We start from the raw sequence: 13,802 nt of genomic DNA on the forward strand, positions 1-13,802 counted from the left end.
GTGCAGGTCGGAGCTTCAACTTAGAGTGATACAGTGCCCTTTGGCCCAACTTGCCCACACCGGCCAACATACTAGTTCCACTTGCCTGCGCTTGGTCCATATCCCTCCAAACCTGTCTTATCCATGTACCTGTCTAACTGTTTCTTAAACGTTGGGATAGTCCCAGCCTCAATTACCTCCTCTGGCAGCTTGTTCCATACACCCACCATCCTTTGTGTGAAAAAGTTACCCCTCAGATTCCTATAAAATCTTTTCCCCTTCACCGTAAACCTATGTCCTCAGATCCTCGATTCACCCACTCTGGGCAAGAGACTCTGTGCATCTACCCCATCTATTCCTATAAGATCGCACCTCATCCTCCTGCGCTTCAGGGAATAGATTCCCAGCCTACTCAACCTCTCCCTATAGTTCAGACCCTCTAGTCTTGGCAACATCCTCATAAATCTTCTCTGTACCCTTTCCAGCTTGACAACATCTTTTCAATAACATGGTGCCCAGTACTGAGCACAATACTTGAAATGCGGCCTTCACCAATGTCTTATACAACTGCAACATGACCTCCCAACTTGTTATATTTCATGAGCTGCCTCTTTTCAGGTGCAAAATGACATTGCAGGCATTGCTTCATTGATGGACAACAGTGAAATGTCAGGTGGAAGGCCAATAGGTATTGTTATACGAGGCAAGTCTGCATTAATTGATGCACACGGAAACTACTTTTCACTACCTTGAGAACAAACATACTGCATTGTCATCATTTTTAGTTGAATAGAAATTCTTCCACAACTTTTTTTAACTCTCTGGATAGTGGAATGGCTTGCAAGCTAAGGAGTTAACACCTCACTGTAAGACATCAGTTTCCATTCTGCTCTTACAAACTTCTGACATCAGTGGTGGGGAAGATGCTGGAGTCAATTATAAAAGATGAAATTTCGGAGCATTTGGATAGCAGTAACAGAATCGTTCCGAGCCAGCGTGGATTTACGAATGGGAAATCATGCTTGACTAATCTACTGGAATTTTTTGAGGATGTAACTAGGAAAATTGACAGGGGAGAGCTGGTGGATGTGGTGTACCTCGACTTTCAGAAAGCCTTCGACAAGGTCCCACATAGGAGATTAGTGGGTAAAATTAGAGCACATGATATTGGGGGTAGGGAACTGACATGGATAGAAAATTGGTTGACAGACAGAAAGCAAAGAGTGGGGATAAATGGGTCCCTTTCAGAATGGCAGGCAGTGGCAGAGGACACCTGAGCTACATTTGGCCAGGCCAACCCTGCAACGCCACTAGGACAACAGACCTTCATGGTCAGATCAGATCGCTGCACAAACAACTGGAACTTGAAAATGGTGCCAAACTGGCGACTCTATACTGTCTCTATGTATTACTGCTATACACTTGTACTATGTCTGAGTTGCTTATCTAATATGTATCTAAGTGTTTATGTATAGTGATACTGCACACAAAATATAGTATCTGTATACTGTTTGCAAAAATGAATTTCACTGTACCTCGGTACATGTGACAGATAAAGTACCATACTACAATACCATAAAATAAATAGGTAAGCTGTGCAGAGATGGAAAGAAAATCCCCTCAGAAGGCAGTTTTGGCCAATTCACTGAATGCATTCAAGAGAGAGCTAGATAGAGCTCTTAAGGATAGCGGAGTCAGGGGGTATGGGGAGAAGGCACTGATTGAGAATGATCAGCCATGATCACATTGAATGGCAGTGCTGGCTCAAAGGGTCGAATGGCCTCCTCCTGCATCTATTGTCTATTAAGGTGATGAATGGTTGGAATTTATTACCCAAGAGAGCTATGGAATCATGGTTCCTTGAAATAGTCAAGGCAATGATTGATACATTTTTAGATTTTAATGGAATCTAGAGATTTGGGTATTCGAGCAGGAAAATGATGTTTAATGTAAAAGATCCACCAGGATCTTCCATGAATGGGAGAGAAAGCTCAAGGGGCCAAATGGTCTACTCCTGCTTCTCGTTCTTTTGTTCTTAATTGCACTGCCTCTCTGCTTGTATTATGATCTAGTGGAGTGGGTCCTCATGAATTGCACGTTTTCAAGACTGCTGATAGCGCATTTAAGGGTGTTACTGGCCTTTGATCTTAGTTCTGGTTTTCCATGCCTTCTCATTCTTGTATACAGTGGATGTTCACATGTCATTTGATGTGCAGCGAGTAATAGATTCATGTAGAGCTCTGAGTTTATTTAATAACATATAAAAACATTTATTGACATTCTTTGACTCTGGGAAGGGTCATTTCTTGCAAATCTACTTGTTCACACCAACTGTTCATCTCCATTCTCTCCTTGAAGGAGCTGAATTCTCAAAATGCTGTGATGTCGCCACTGATATTGGATACAGTGTTTACCACATATGTAAATGCTTAAAGAAGTGTGCAGTGATTTTTAACAGCATACATTCATGGAGTTATACAGCAACATAGCAAGCTTTTCATTCCAACTCATCAATGCTAACCAAGTTGCCTATTTAAGCTTGTTCCATTTGCTTGCAATTTGGCCCAGATTCTCTAAACCTTTCCAATCCATATACCTGGGTTGCTAGAGCATTGTTAGAAAGTGGCACTTACTGCTGCACCATTGTGCTGCCATAATTTAGTTTAGTTAATTGTTATAGTGAAAAGATTTTGTTGTATGCTAACCAGTCAGTGGAAAGAAAATGCGTGATTACAATCGAGCCATTCAGAATGTACAGATACATGATGAGGGAATAATGTTTAGTGCAAAATAAAGCCTGTAAAGTCTGATCAAAGATCTCAGGGTCACCAGTGAAGTAGATGGTAGTTCAGGACTGCTCTCTAGTTGTGGTCGGATGATTCAGCTGCCTAATAACAGCTGGGAAGATACTGTTCCTGAATCTGGAGGTGTGTGTTTTCTCACTTTTATTCCTTTTGCCCAATGGGAGAGGGGAGAAGAAGGAGTGGCCAGAGTGTGACTCCTTGATTATGCTGCTGGCCTTGCCGAGGCAGCGTGCGGTGTAAATGGTGTCAATGGAGGGTCGGGTGGTTTGTGTGATGGTCTGGGCACTGTCCACAATTGAACAGAGGACTGTGTTCACTGTCCCTGGCCACTTATATTATAATTGTTTAGCACTGCTTTGTGAATTTATATTTTCACAAATTTCTGTTCTCATTAAGCCTCATTAATTGCACTTAAAGTATTTGAATCCTTTTGATCAAACTAAATATTTGACTGAAAGAACTTGCATTTATGTAGCACCCTTTTGTGATTTAAGCCAATTGCAAAGTACTTACACAAAGTATAACAGTTTGGGTGAACGTGTCAGCCAATTTGCATAACAAAATCATTTTAGACAATAGACAATAGACAATAGGTGGAGGAGTAGGCCATTCGGCCCTTCGAGCCAGCACCACCATTCAATGTGATCATAGCTGATCATTCTCAATAAGTACCCTGTCCCTTCCCTCTCCCCATACCCCCTGACTCCGCTGTCCTTAAGAGCTCTACCTCTCTCTTGAATGCATTCAGAGAATTGGCCTCCACTGTCTTCTGAGGCAGAGAATTCCACAGATTTACAACTCTCTGACTGAAAAAGTTTTTCCTCAACTCCGTTCTAAATGGCCTACCCCTTATTCTTAAACTGTGGCCCCTGGTTCTGGACTCCCCCAACATTGGGAACATGTTTCCTGCCTCTAATGTGTCCAACCCCTTAATAATCTTATATGTTTCCATAAGATCCCCTCTCATCCTTCTAAATTCCAGTGTATACAAGCCTAGTCGCTCCAGTCTTTCAACATATGACAGTCCCGCCATTCCGGGAATTAACCTAGTAAGCCTACTCTGCACGCCCTCAATAGCAAGAATATCCTTCCTCAAATTTGGAGACCAAAATTGCACACAGTACTCCAGAAGGACCTCTTTGCTCCTATACTCAACTCCTCTTGTTATGAAGGCCAACATTCCATTGGCTTTCTTCACTGCCTGCTGTACCTGCATGCTTCCTTTCAGTGACTGATGCACGAGGATACCCAGATCTTCTTGTACGTCCCCTTTTCCTAACTTGACACCATTCAGATAATAATCTGCCTTCTTATTCTTACCACCAAAGTGGATAACCTCACACTTATCTACATTAAACGGCATCTGCCATGCATCCCCCCACTCACACAACCTGTCCAAGTCACCCTGCAACCTTATAGCATCTTCCTCACAGTTCACACCACCACCCAGCTTTGTATCATCTGTAAATTTGCTAATGGTACTTTTAATCCCTTCATCCAAGTCATTAATGTATATTGTAAATAGCTGTGGTCCCAGCACCGAGCCTTGCGGCACCCCACTAGTCACTGCCTGCCATTCTGAAAGGGACCCATTTATCCCCACTCTTTGCTTTCTGTCAAGGGGTTGACAGATATGTCAATAGCAAAAGGATAGCAAGGGATAAAATTGGTCCATTAGAGAGTCAGTGGACAGCTATGTGCTGAGCCCGAAGAAATGGGGGAGATATTAAACAATTTCTTTTCTTCGGTATTCACCGAGGAGAAGGATATTGAATTATGTGAGGTAAGCGAAACAAGTAGAGTAGTGATGGAAATTATGAGGATCAAAGAAGAGGAGGTACGGACACTTTTGAAAAATATAAAAGTGGATAAGTCTCCAGGTCCTGATAGGATATTCCCTAGGACATTGAGGGAAGTTAGTGCAGAAATAGCAGGGGCTATGACGGAAATATTTCAAACGTCATTAGAAACGGGGATGGTGCCGGAAGATTGGCGCATTGCGCATGTTGTGCCTTTGTTTAAAAAAGGTTCTAAAAGTAAACCTAGCAATTATAGACCTGTTAGTTTGACGTCTGTGGTGGGAAAATTAATGGAAAAGATACTTAGGGACAATAAATATAATCACATGGATAAACAAGGCCTGATTAGAAACAGTCAACATGGATTTGTGCCTGGAAGGTCATGTTTGACTAATCTTCTTGAATTTTTTGAAGAGGTTACCAGGGAAATTGATAAGGGCAAGGCTGTGGATGTTGTCTATATGGACTTCATTAAGGCATTTGACAAGGTTCCACATGGAAGGTTGATTAAGAAGGTTAAATCGTTGGGTATTAATAGTGAGGTTGCAAGATGGATTCAACAATGGCTGAATGGGAGATACCAGAGGGTAATGGTTGACAACTGTATGTCAGGTTGGAGGCCAGTGTCTAGTGGAGTACCCCAAGGATCTGTGTTGGGTCCACTGTTGTTTGTCATTTACATTAATGATCTGGATGATGGTGTGGCAAATTGGATTAGTAAGTATGCAGATGATACTAAAATAGGTGGTGTAGTTAATAATGAAGTAGATTTTCAAAGTCTACAGAGAGACTTGGGCCTTTTGGAAGGGTGGGCTGAAAGATGGCAGATGGAGTTTAATGCTGATAAGTGTGAGGTGCTGCATTTTGGTAGGACAAATCAAAATAGGACGTACAGGGTAAATGGTGGGGAATTGAGGAATGCAGTGGAACAGAGGGATCTGGGAATAACTGTGCATTGTTCCCTGAAGGTGGAATCTCATGTGGATAGGGTGGTGAAGAAGGCGTTTGGTATGCTTGCCTTTGTAAATCAGAGCATCGAATATAGAAGTTGGGATGTAATGTTAAAATTGTACAGGGCATTGGTGAGGCCGAATCTGGAATATGGTGTGCAGTTCTGGTCGCCAAATTATAGGAAGGATGTCGACAAAATGGAGAGGGTACAGAGGAGATTTATTAGAATGTTGCCTGGGTTTCAGCACTTAAGCTACAGAGAGAGGTTGAACAGGTTGGGTCTTTATTCTTTGGAGCGTAGAAGGTTGAGGGGGGACGTGATAGAGGTTTTTAAAATTTTAAGAGGGACGGACAGAGTTGACGTGGGTAGGCTTTTCCCTTTGAGAGTGGGGAAGATTCCAACAAGGGGACATAACTTCAGAATTAAGGGACAAAAGTTTAGGGGTAACATAACATAACATAACATAACATAACAACACTTTATTGTCACTCGGCACAACACCGTGCGAAATTTCAGCAGTCACACAAAACACAGCAAAAAAGAAAAGAACACAGGACACCCGACCCCAACACAAACATCCATCACAGTGACTCCAAACACCCCCTCACTGTGATGGAGGCAACAAAACTTCCCCTCTCTTCCCCCCGCACCCACGGACAGGCAGCTCGACCCCTACCGAGGCAAACGACACGCACAGCCCCCGCAAGGGGATGGAAGGCCCCCCGGCCGAGCCGCCCCGGGCACCGAAACGTCCCGCGGCCACACCGGGCGATGTTAAGTCCAGCGGCCGAGCCGCACCGGGCACTGAAACGTCCCGCGGTCACATGAGGGGTAACTTCTTTACTCAGAGGGTGGTGGCTGTATAGAATGAGCTTCCGGTGGAAGTGGTGGAGGCAGGCTCGATTTTATTATTTAAGAGTAAATTGGATAGGTATATGGATGGGAGGGGATTGGAGGGTTATGGTCTGAGAGTTGGTAGATGAGACTAGGTCAGAGAAAGTGGTCGGCGTGGACTGGTAGGGCCGAACGGGCCTGTTTCCGTGCTGTAATTGTTATATGGTTATATGGTTAATCAATTTTCTATCCATGTCAGTACCCTACCCCCCAATACCATGTACTCTAATTTTGCCCACAAATCTCCTAAGGGGGACCTTGTGGAAGGCTTTCTGAAAGTCGAGGTACACCACATCCACCGGCATTCCCCTGTCAATTTTCCTAGTTACATCCTCAAAAACTTCCAGAAGATTAGTCAAGCATGATTTCCCCTTCGTAAATCCATGCCGACTCGGAACGATCCTGTTACTGCTATCCAAATGCTCCGCAATTTTGTCTTTTATAATTGACTCCAGCATCTTCCCCACCACTGATGTCAGACTAACTGGTCTATAATTTCCTGTTTTTTCTCTCCCTCCTTTCTTAAAAAGTGGGATAACATTAACTACCCTCCAATCCACAGGAACTGATCCTGAATCTATAGAACATTGAAAAATGATTACCAATCCGCCCACAATTTCTAGAGCCACCTCCTTATGTACCCTGGGATGCAGACCATCAGGCCCTGGGGATTTATCAGCCTTCAGTCCCATCAGTCTACCCAACACCATTTCCTGCCTAATGTGGATTTCCTTCAGTTCCTCCGTCTCCCTAGGATCTCTGGCCACTAGAACATCTGGGAGATTGTTTGTATCTTTCCTAGTGAAGACAGATCCAAAGTTCCGGTTCAACTCGTCTGCCATTTCCTTGTTCCCCACAATAAATTACCCAGCTTCTGACTTCAAGGGACCCACATTTGCCTTGACTATTTTTTTCCTCTTCACATACCTAAAAAACATTTACTATCCTCCTTTATATTATTGGCTAGATTACCCTCGTACCTCATCTTTTCTCCCTGTATTCCCTTTTCAGTTATCTTCTGTTGCTCTTTAAAAGAGTCCCAATCCTCTGGCTTCCCACTCTTCTTTGCTATGTTATACTTCTCTTTTATTTTTATGCTGTACTTGACTTCCCTTCCCTTGTCCCTTGCTAGGGCCTCCTTCCAGTCATATCTGTTCTAAGAATCCATCTCGGAGGCACTCCACAAACTCTCTTTCCTGGGGTCCATTACCAACCTGATTTCCCAGTCTAGCTGCATGTTGAATTCTCCCATAACCACCTTAGCATTTTACAGTAATGAGATAAGTGACCAGATAAGTTTTACTTAATGGAGAAACAAGGAACTGCAGATGCTGGTCTACACAAAAGGACATAAAGCCTGGCAGCATTTCTGGAGAATCTGGATAGATGATATTTTGGGTTGGGACCCTTCTTTAGAATGATTGTTGGGGAGGGGGAAGAAAGCTGGGAGAGAGGAGAGGCAAGACAAAGCATTGCAGAAATAGATGGACACAGGCGAGGGGGGGGGGGGTGGGTTAGTGATATTAGTGCTATACTTAGTGGTATTGTTTGAGGATGTATGTTGATCAATGTATTTGATGGACCACCTAGTTATTCCTTGTGATGCGATTGCATCTTTAACATCAACTGGAGAGGCCACAGGACTTCAGTTTAATGTCTTAACAAATGTCAGTGTAATCACCTGGGAAAGATTCAGAAGTGAAAACAATCCCATTGAATCAAAGCTGTGGAATAAATTTGCACTTGCATTTAAACATTCATTTGTTTGAACATTTTTTAAATGACTATATTAAAGTGTGGATTTTTTTCTCATTCATTTTCATGATGACCATAACATTTTCACTTCTGCTGGCTCATAGAACAAATGCCAGTTTTGTCTCTCGGAGAAAAGTACTGAGCTAATCATCAGCTCAGCAGTATCGTCCTGAAGACTGAAATACATTCTTTAAATTTCTTTGGAATTTGGAAGCACTATAGAAATTTAGTTAATGTAGCATGAAAATCAAAATGTTTTCTTAACAATATTATTTGTCTTGTATAATTCAGACTACATCATGTTTCCCATTTAAATCAATAAAAGTTTTAAATTCCAGTTTTTGCATTGATCCAGAAGAAAATATATGGGAAATAGCCTTAACTTGTTTGATTTATCAGAGCTCCAGAAAAGCATTTTGTTCAGTTGAGAATCAGTTTCTCATCATATTTCAGTGACCTTGTTTAATTTAGCTCATCACATTAATCCAGTAAGTTGTTTTGAATGTCAGTACATTTTTATTATAATTAAAATAAAATAAAGCACAAAGCTTTAAACTAAATAAAGTTTATTTTGTTTTCTCTTCTTTCATTTTTGCAGTTGCAGCATGCCAATAGGCTCAAAGCTTAATACAAAATGATCAGATCAGAGAGTAATTAAGAAATGATTGTAGAATAATTTCAACTGGCAGAAAGGGTCGATTGTTAATGTGGAATTTATAGCTTTATAAGCATGGTAAATGTAAGAGCGCAATGCAGTGATGTATTAACATGAAAAAATGCGTGATGCATTATTCCTCAACTCATCCATTGTTGCCTCAAGCTTTCTTGCAGCAGAAAGTAGGGACTGGGAAAAGTAAAGAGAGAAATAGGATTAGATACTTTTACCACAGAGAACTGATATATGGCTTTGTAACAGCCACTCCTTTAGCTCTGTGTGGGTGGAAAGTCTTTTTAGAACAAATACTTAGATCATTAAAGTACTAAGTTATCAAGATAAATGCAGTATATAAGTATCTTTATTCTGCTTGCAGTGCATTATAAAGAGAAAATATTTTTTGTTTGTCTTGTGGTAAAAGACAGTATATCAGTATTTTTTTTCCACAGACTGAAATATGCATTGAAAAGAGATTTTCTATTTGTCTTGTAGCAAAATTATTGATACTGATAAAATGCATTCTAAATCTTATAGCTCCAAATACAAATCGGATAGATTTTCAAAATCAAAAGTTCCTTTTGTGGCTTGTGAAGAAAAAACAAGTTATTTATGTTTTTTTCACTGGGATGAAACAAAGATCTTTATCAGAGTACAGGAGGGAAATGGTCTGGTTGCTTGTGCTATTGCAAGCACAGAGGAATCACTCCAGAAATCTCATTCCGCTGAGACATGCACCAAGAGCTGTCCTAGACAGCGGGTGCAGGAAACTGCACACCGCAATATCTACAAAAACAAATGGCTAGGACAGCCTCAGTGACACACAGGTAATAATAGATCAGTGGTTGAAAAACACAATACAAATGCTGTGCCTGGACTTAATAACAGTCACTTATGGTTACTAATTTCTGTTTACAACATGTTAAAATATACTTCATTCGTGTAACAGTTGTGTGTTACCATTCTATGCTTATTAATTGTTAGTCAATCATTTGTATATAGGAAGAAGGACGGGAACGAGAAAAAAAAAGAAAGGCGGCTTTTCTTTCAGCTTTGAATCACACTCTAAACATATTTTATTACCTTCACAGAAAACTCTATCAAGATAGAAATGCACAGTGATGAGGATGATGGAAAAGTTCTTAAACAGATGGACCTGGCAAGAAGCAAAGAGGAAATGAGCACCATGGATGAATCTGTGGTGGAAAGCAACGGACTGACTGAAAGCAATCAAGGGCAGGAGATACAAGCCGATGGAGGAATACGTCTTCCGAATGGTAAACTGAAGTGTGACATCTGTGGGATGGTTTGCATTGGGCCCAATGTTCTAATGGTACATAAGCGGAGCCACACTGGTAAGCAGCTAAAAGAAAAGTTGATCGTACACTAGATAAGAAATGTGTACTCCGAAAGGAACCAAATTGTGGTCCACATTTAGCTTTAGATACATTTTTCCACAGTTAAATTTTAAAATATCACCAGTGTGGTGCAACAAAGTAGAAAATGTGAGTAAATAGATCTTTGTAACATTTTGAAGTTGCACAAACTCATGTATGCTGACATAATTAAGATTATTATCTAGCATTTTCAATCACTCCATATTAAGCCTGCTGTAAAGCAGACTTAGCATGTTAGTCAAACTGACTTTTGCTGCCTTGGAAATTGCAACAGTGATAGTTATCAACAAAAGATGATGCAAAATCTAGAATGCCCGGTCACCAACTGTAAGAATCCACAGTTTTGCTCATTTATAATTTATATTTATCAATTGCTGGTTATCTTTTGATAAAAAACATTTGGATTAAGATGTTCTGGATAAATAGTGTTAGCAAACCATTGAAAGTATATTGAAGTCAGAGCCCACAAATTGCAGAGGAGATCTTGGTCAATGTCACATGCTTACATATTCAATCAGCTTTTAAACCGACATTATAAAATAAATAATTTTTTTAAACTAGATCAAATGTAACGGTTTGGGAGTTTGTTGTAATCTGTAATTTACCCATTTGCTTTATATTCTTAATCTTATATTTTAACACAATTGGCATTGCATGTTGACATTTTCATATGTGCATTTTGTTTTAAAACAAAGTAGACTAAGTATTAATTGAGATTATGACTGTAAACAGAGTGGATGGCACTGATACCTATCATGGTATCCTTTGAAGATAGAGTGTTTGTAATGATATAGCGTTTATTGTACAATATTTACCCTATAAAACCTGTTATTGGTAGTTTGGAAAGGGATTACTAGTGAGGTCCTTGTGGTACATCAGCATATCCTGACCTCCACACTTGTGCAATGCAGTGTGAAAGTCAAGGAATATGTGGAGATCAGATGCAGGTTCATCAGACAGCTTTCCCTCCCACTGAATTCAGTTGGATGTCAAAAGATATACACATGTTGAACTGTAGCCCTTCAATTTTATGCCAGCATATGTAATTCAGCCATTCATTTAAATAAGGTTTGGTCCTGGACCATGGAAAATTAAGTATAGATTTTAAAAAATATCATTATTTAATTAATATGAATGTGGTAATTAATTAATTAATTATTTTTTTACAAATAATCTTCACATTTTAAAAATTATTCAGATTGATCATCAGCAACATTTAGAAACTCGAGCTGTTAAAAACCATCATGATGGTTTGGGCCGGAGTCTCAATATTCACTGCCTGAGTCTAGCTCATCACTGGCAAAGCACTCCATATTGACGTGTGACTGAGATTGCAAAGCCTACAACACAATTTGCCTTGTGGGTTGTAAGAGGTTACTGTGACCTAAGAATGCAAGTGGGGGGGGGGGGAGTAAGACAAAGTGTGGCCCAAGTGGAGTATAATCTTACCTATTTGGATATCTTCTGTTATACAACAACACATTCAACATAACTGCTGTTTGTTGGAAATGCTAAGGAAATAACCAATTATACATTGATTAATTTAATTTAATGACCCAAAATGTCACATATCTGTTTTCTCCAGCGATGTTACCTGGCTCGTTGAGTTACTCCAGCATTTTGTGTCTATCTTTGGTATAAACCAGCATCTGCAGTTCCTTGTTATTACATTGCTAAATATTAGCATGGTTTAGAGTATTTAGAGTATTTAGAGTATTTCTACTTTTAAAGTAGAATACATTTGTGCAACAGGAAAAATAAAACTTCAGTCCAATCATGATTCCCTATTTATTCCCCCTTGTTGGGAGGCACCATTCAAAACCTCCCAAAAAGGGAAGGGTGAAACGGGACATGTCTTAAACAGCATGAAAGATTATAAAATGGAAAAAATAATTGTTCAAAAAAGCTAACAAACAGAAAGTGAAAACATTTTAACAAAAAAATTACATTTCATTGGCGTTGTATGATAATGTTGGGCCCAAAGCCTTTAGCATTTTGTGTACTGTACTTTAATTGGTACATGTGACAATAAACAGACTTTTGAAACCTTTGAATTCCATTTCAAGTCACCCACTGAAATTAAGTTCTGTTAGCCAAATATAAACTTATCCAAGTTACTAAGTTTGGGTAAATGTTTTTCAACTGACATCAATTTTTTGTACTTTTCTGACATGTCCTTTGAGACACATTTATTTGCAGGTTTTATCAGGACTGTTTCTAATTTTTAATTTCATGATGAAAGTTTGTCAACAAAGATTCACTGATTATACAATAAAATAACATGCTATTGGTTTCAATATAGATTGTGGTGCTCAGAGTGCTTTAACATTGTCATTAATGGATGTAACCCTTTACAGATCAGTGAACATTTATAGCAGGCTCAGGAGAATTAGGTGAACATTGTTATATTCTATGTAAAAATTTGATAGCACCTGAAATTATGATTCTGGGTACAAGGTGGATGTGAATGTTGTGCTACGACCCTTAACACAGCCTGTAATGGATCCATACCTATCAGGGAGGTACAAGAGCATGAAAGTTAGGCTTCATTCATGCTATTTAAGACTGTCAGCATTTCTAAAGCATCCTCTGGCTACATAATATAGGAAAATATAGTGAAGTGTCTCTTTTGACCAGAACATATACACAATTACCCTTTACAGCTTTCAGGCCTATGGTCCAGGCTGTTGATGGAAAGGGAGTGTGACTCTGTTGCTTCAATTTAAACTACACCACCATTACCATAAGAGAAAATCTCCAAGGAGGTCTATTCCTAACGTTTACCTTGAACATTTCTCCATGTGGGGCAGCACAGTGGCACAGTGGTAGAGTTGCTGTCTTACAGCGCCAGAGACCTGGGTTCAACCCTGACAACGGATGATGTATAGTCGGAGTGTAAAGGTGATCGATGGTCAGCGTGGACTCAGTGGGCCAAAGGACCTGTTTTCACACCCTATCTCTAAAACTAAAACTAGTGTACGGGTCATTGTTAGTCGGCACAGACTCGATGGACTGAAGGGCCTGTTTCCATGCTGTATCTCACAAAAACATTCATGTTTGTCGGTTAATTAGTTTCTGTAAATTGTCCCGAATGTGTGGGGAGAACTAGTGTACGAGTGATCATTTGTTGGCATGGACTCATTAGGCCAAAGGGCCTGTTTCCACGCTGTAAAGCCAAACTAAACTTCACCCAAACATAGTTTCATGAGCTTATATTTATGGTCAAGACAAGAATCTTAATTTTCACAGCAGTTCATACTTCTGCATCCATTATAGTCTCATCCTGCTGTGTTTCCCTACTTCCCTTCACTGTCAAATAATCTTCCCACTGTTGCACATGGAAGCTAAATGAATGGCATGAGTGCACAATAATCTATTAACCCATCTATCTGCCTTGTTAAGCTCCACTTGTCCAACCTGTGACAGAACGGCAGATTGCCCATGTGACTCATGACACGCCAGATCTCATAGCATTATAGTGGAAGCAAGTCGTCCTCAACTGTGAGGGATTGCCCTTGAAAGAGAAAAAGCAGCAGCATGCACAACAGCACATTTTTCCTGTGTATATAT

General features: G+C 40.2%; 1 protein-coding gene across 4 annotated transcripts in view; it reads left to right on the plus strand.

Annotated features, from left to right (window-relative positions):
• The window catches only part of ikzf2 (IKAROS family zinc finger 2), a 152,142-nt gene that overhangs the window by 94,549 nt on the left and 43,791 nt on the right, over nt 1-13,802 (plus strand). For all 4 annotated transcript variants that reach the window (XM_078403684.1, XM_078403683.1, XM_078403685.1 and 1 more), the window contains one exon: nt 9,927-10,112. In XM_078403684.1, the coding sequence (XP_078259810.1) occupies nt 9,927-10,112 (186 nt within the window). The remainder of the gene's footprint in view (nt 1-9,926; nt 10,113-13,802) is intronic.

The sequence above is a fragment of the Rhinoraja longicauda genome, chromosome 8 (assembly GCF_053455715.1).
Source record: "Rhinoraja longicauda isolate Sanriku21f chromosome 8, sRhiLon1.1, whole genome shotgun sequence".
In the NCBI taxonomy this organism is placed as follows: Eukaryota; Metazoa; Chordata; class Chondrichthyes; order Rajiformes; family Arhynchobatidae; genus Rhinoraja; species Rhinoraja longicauda.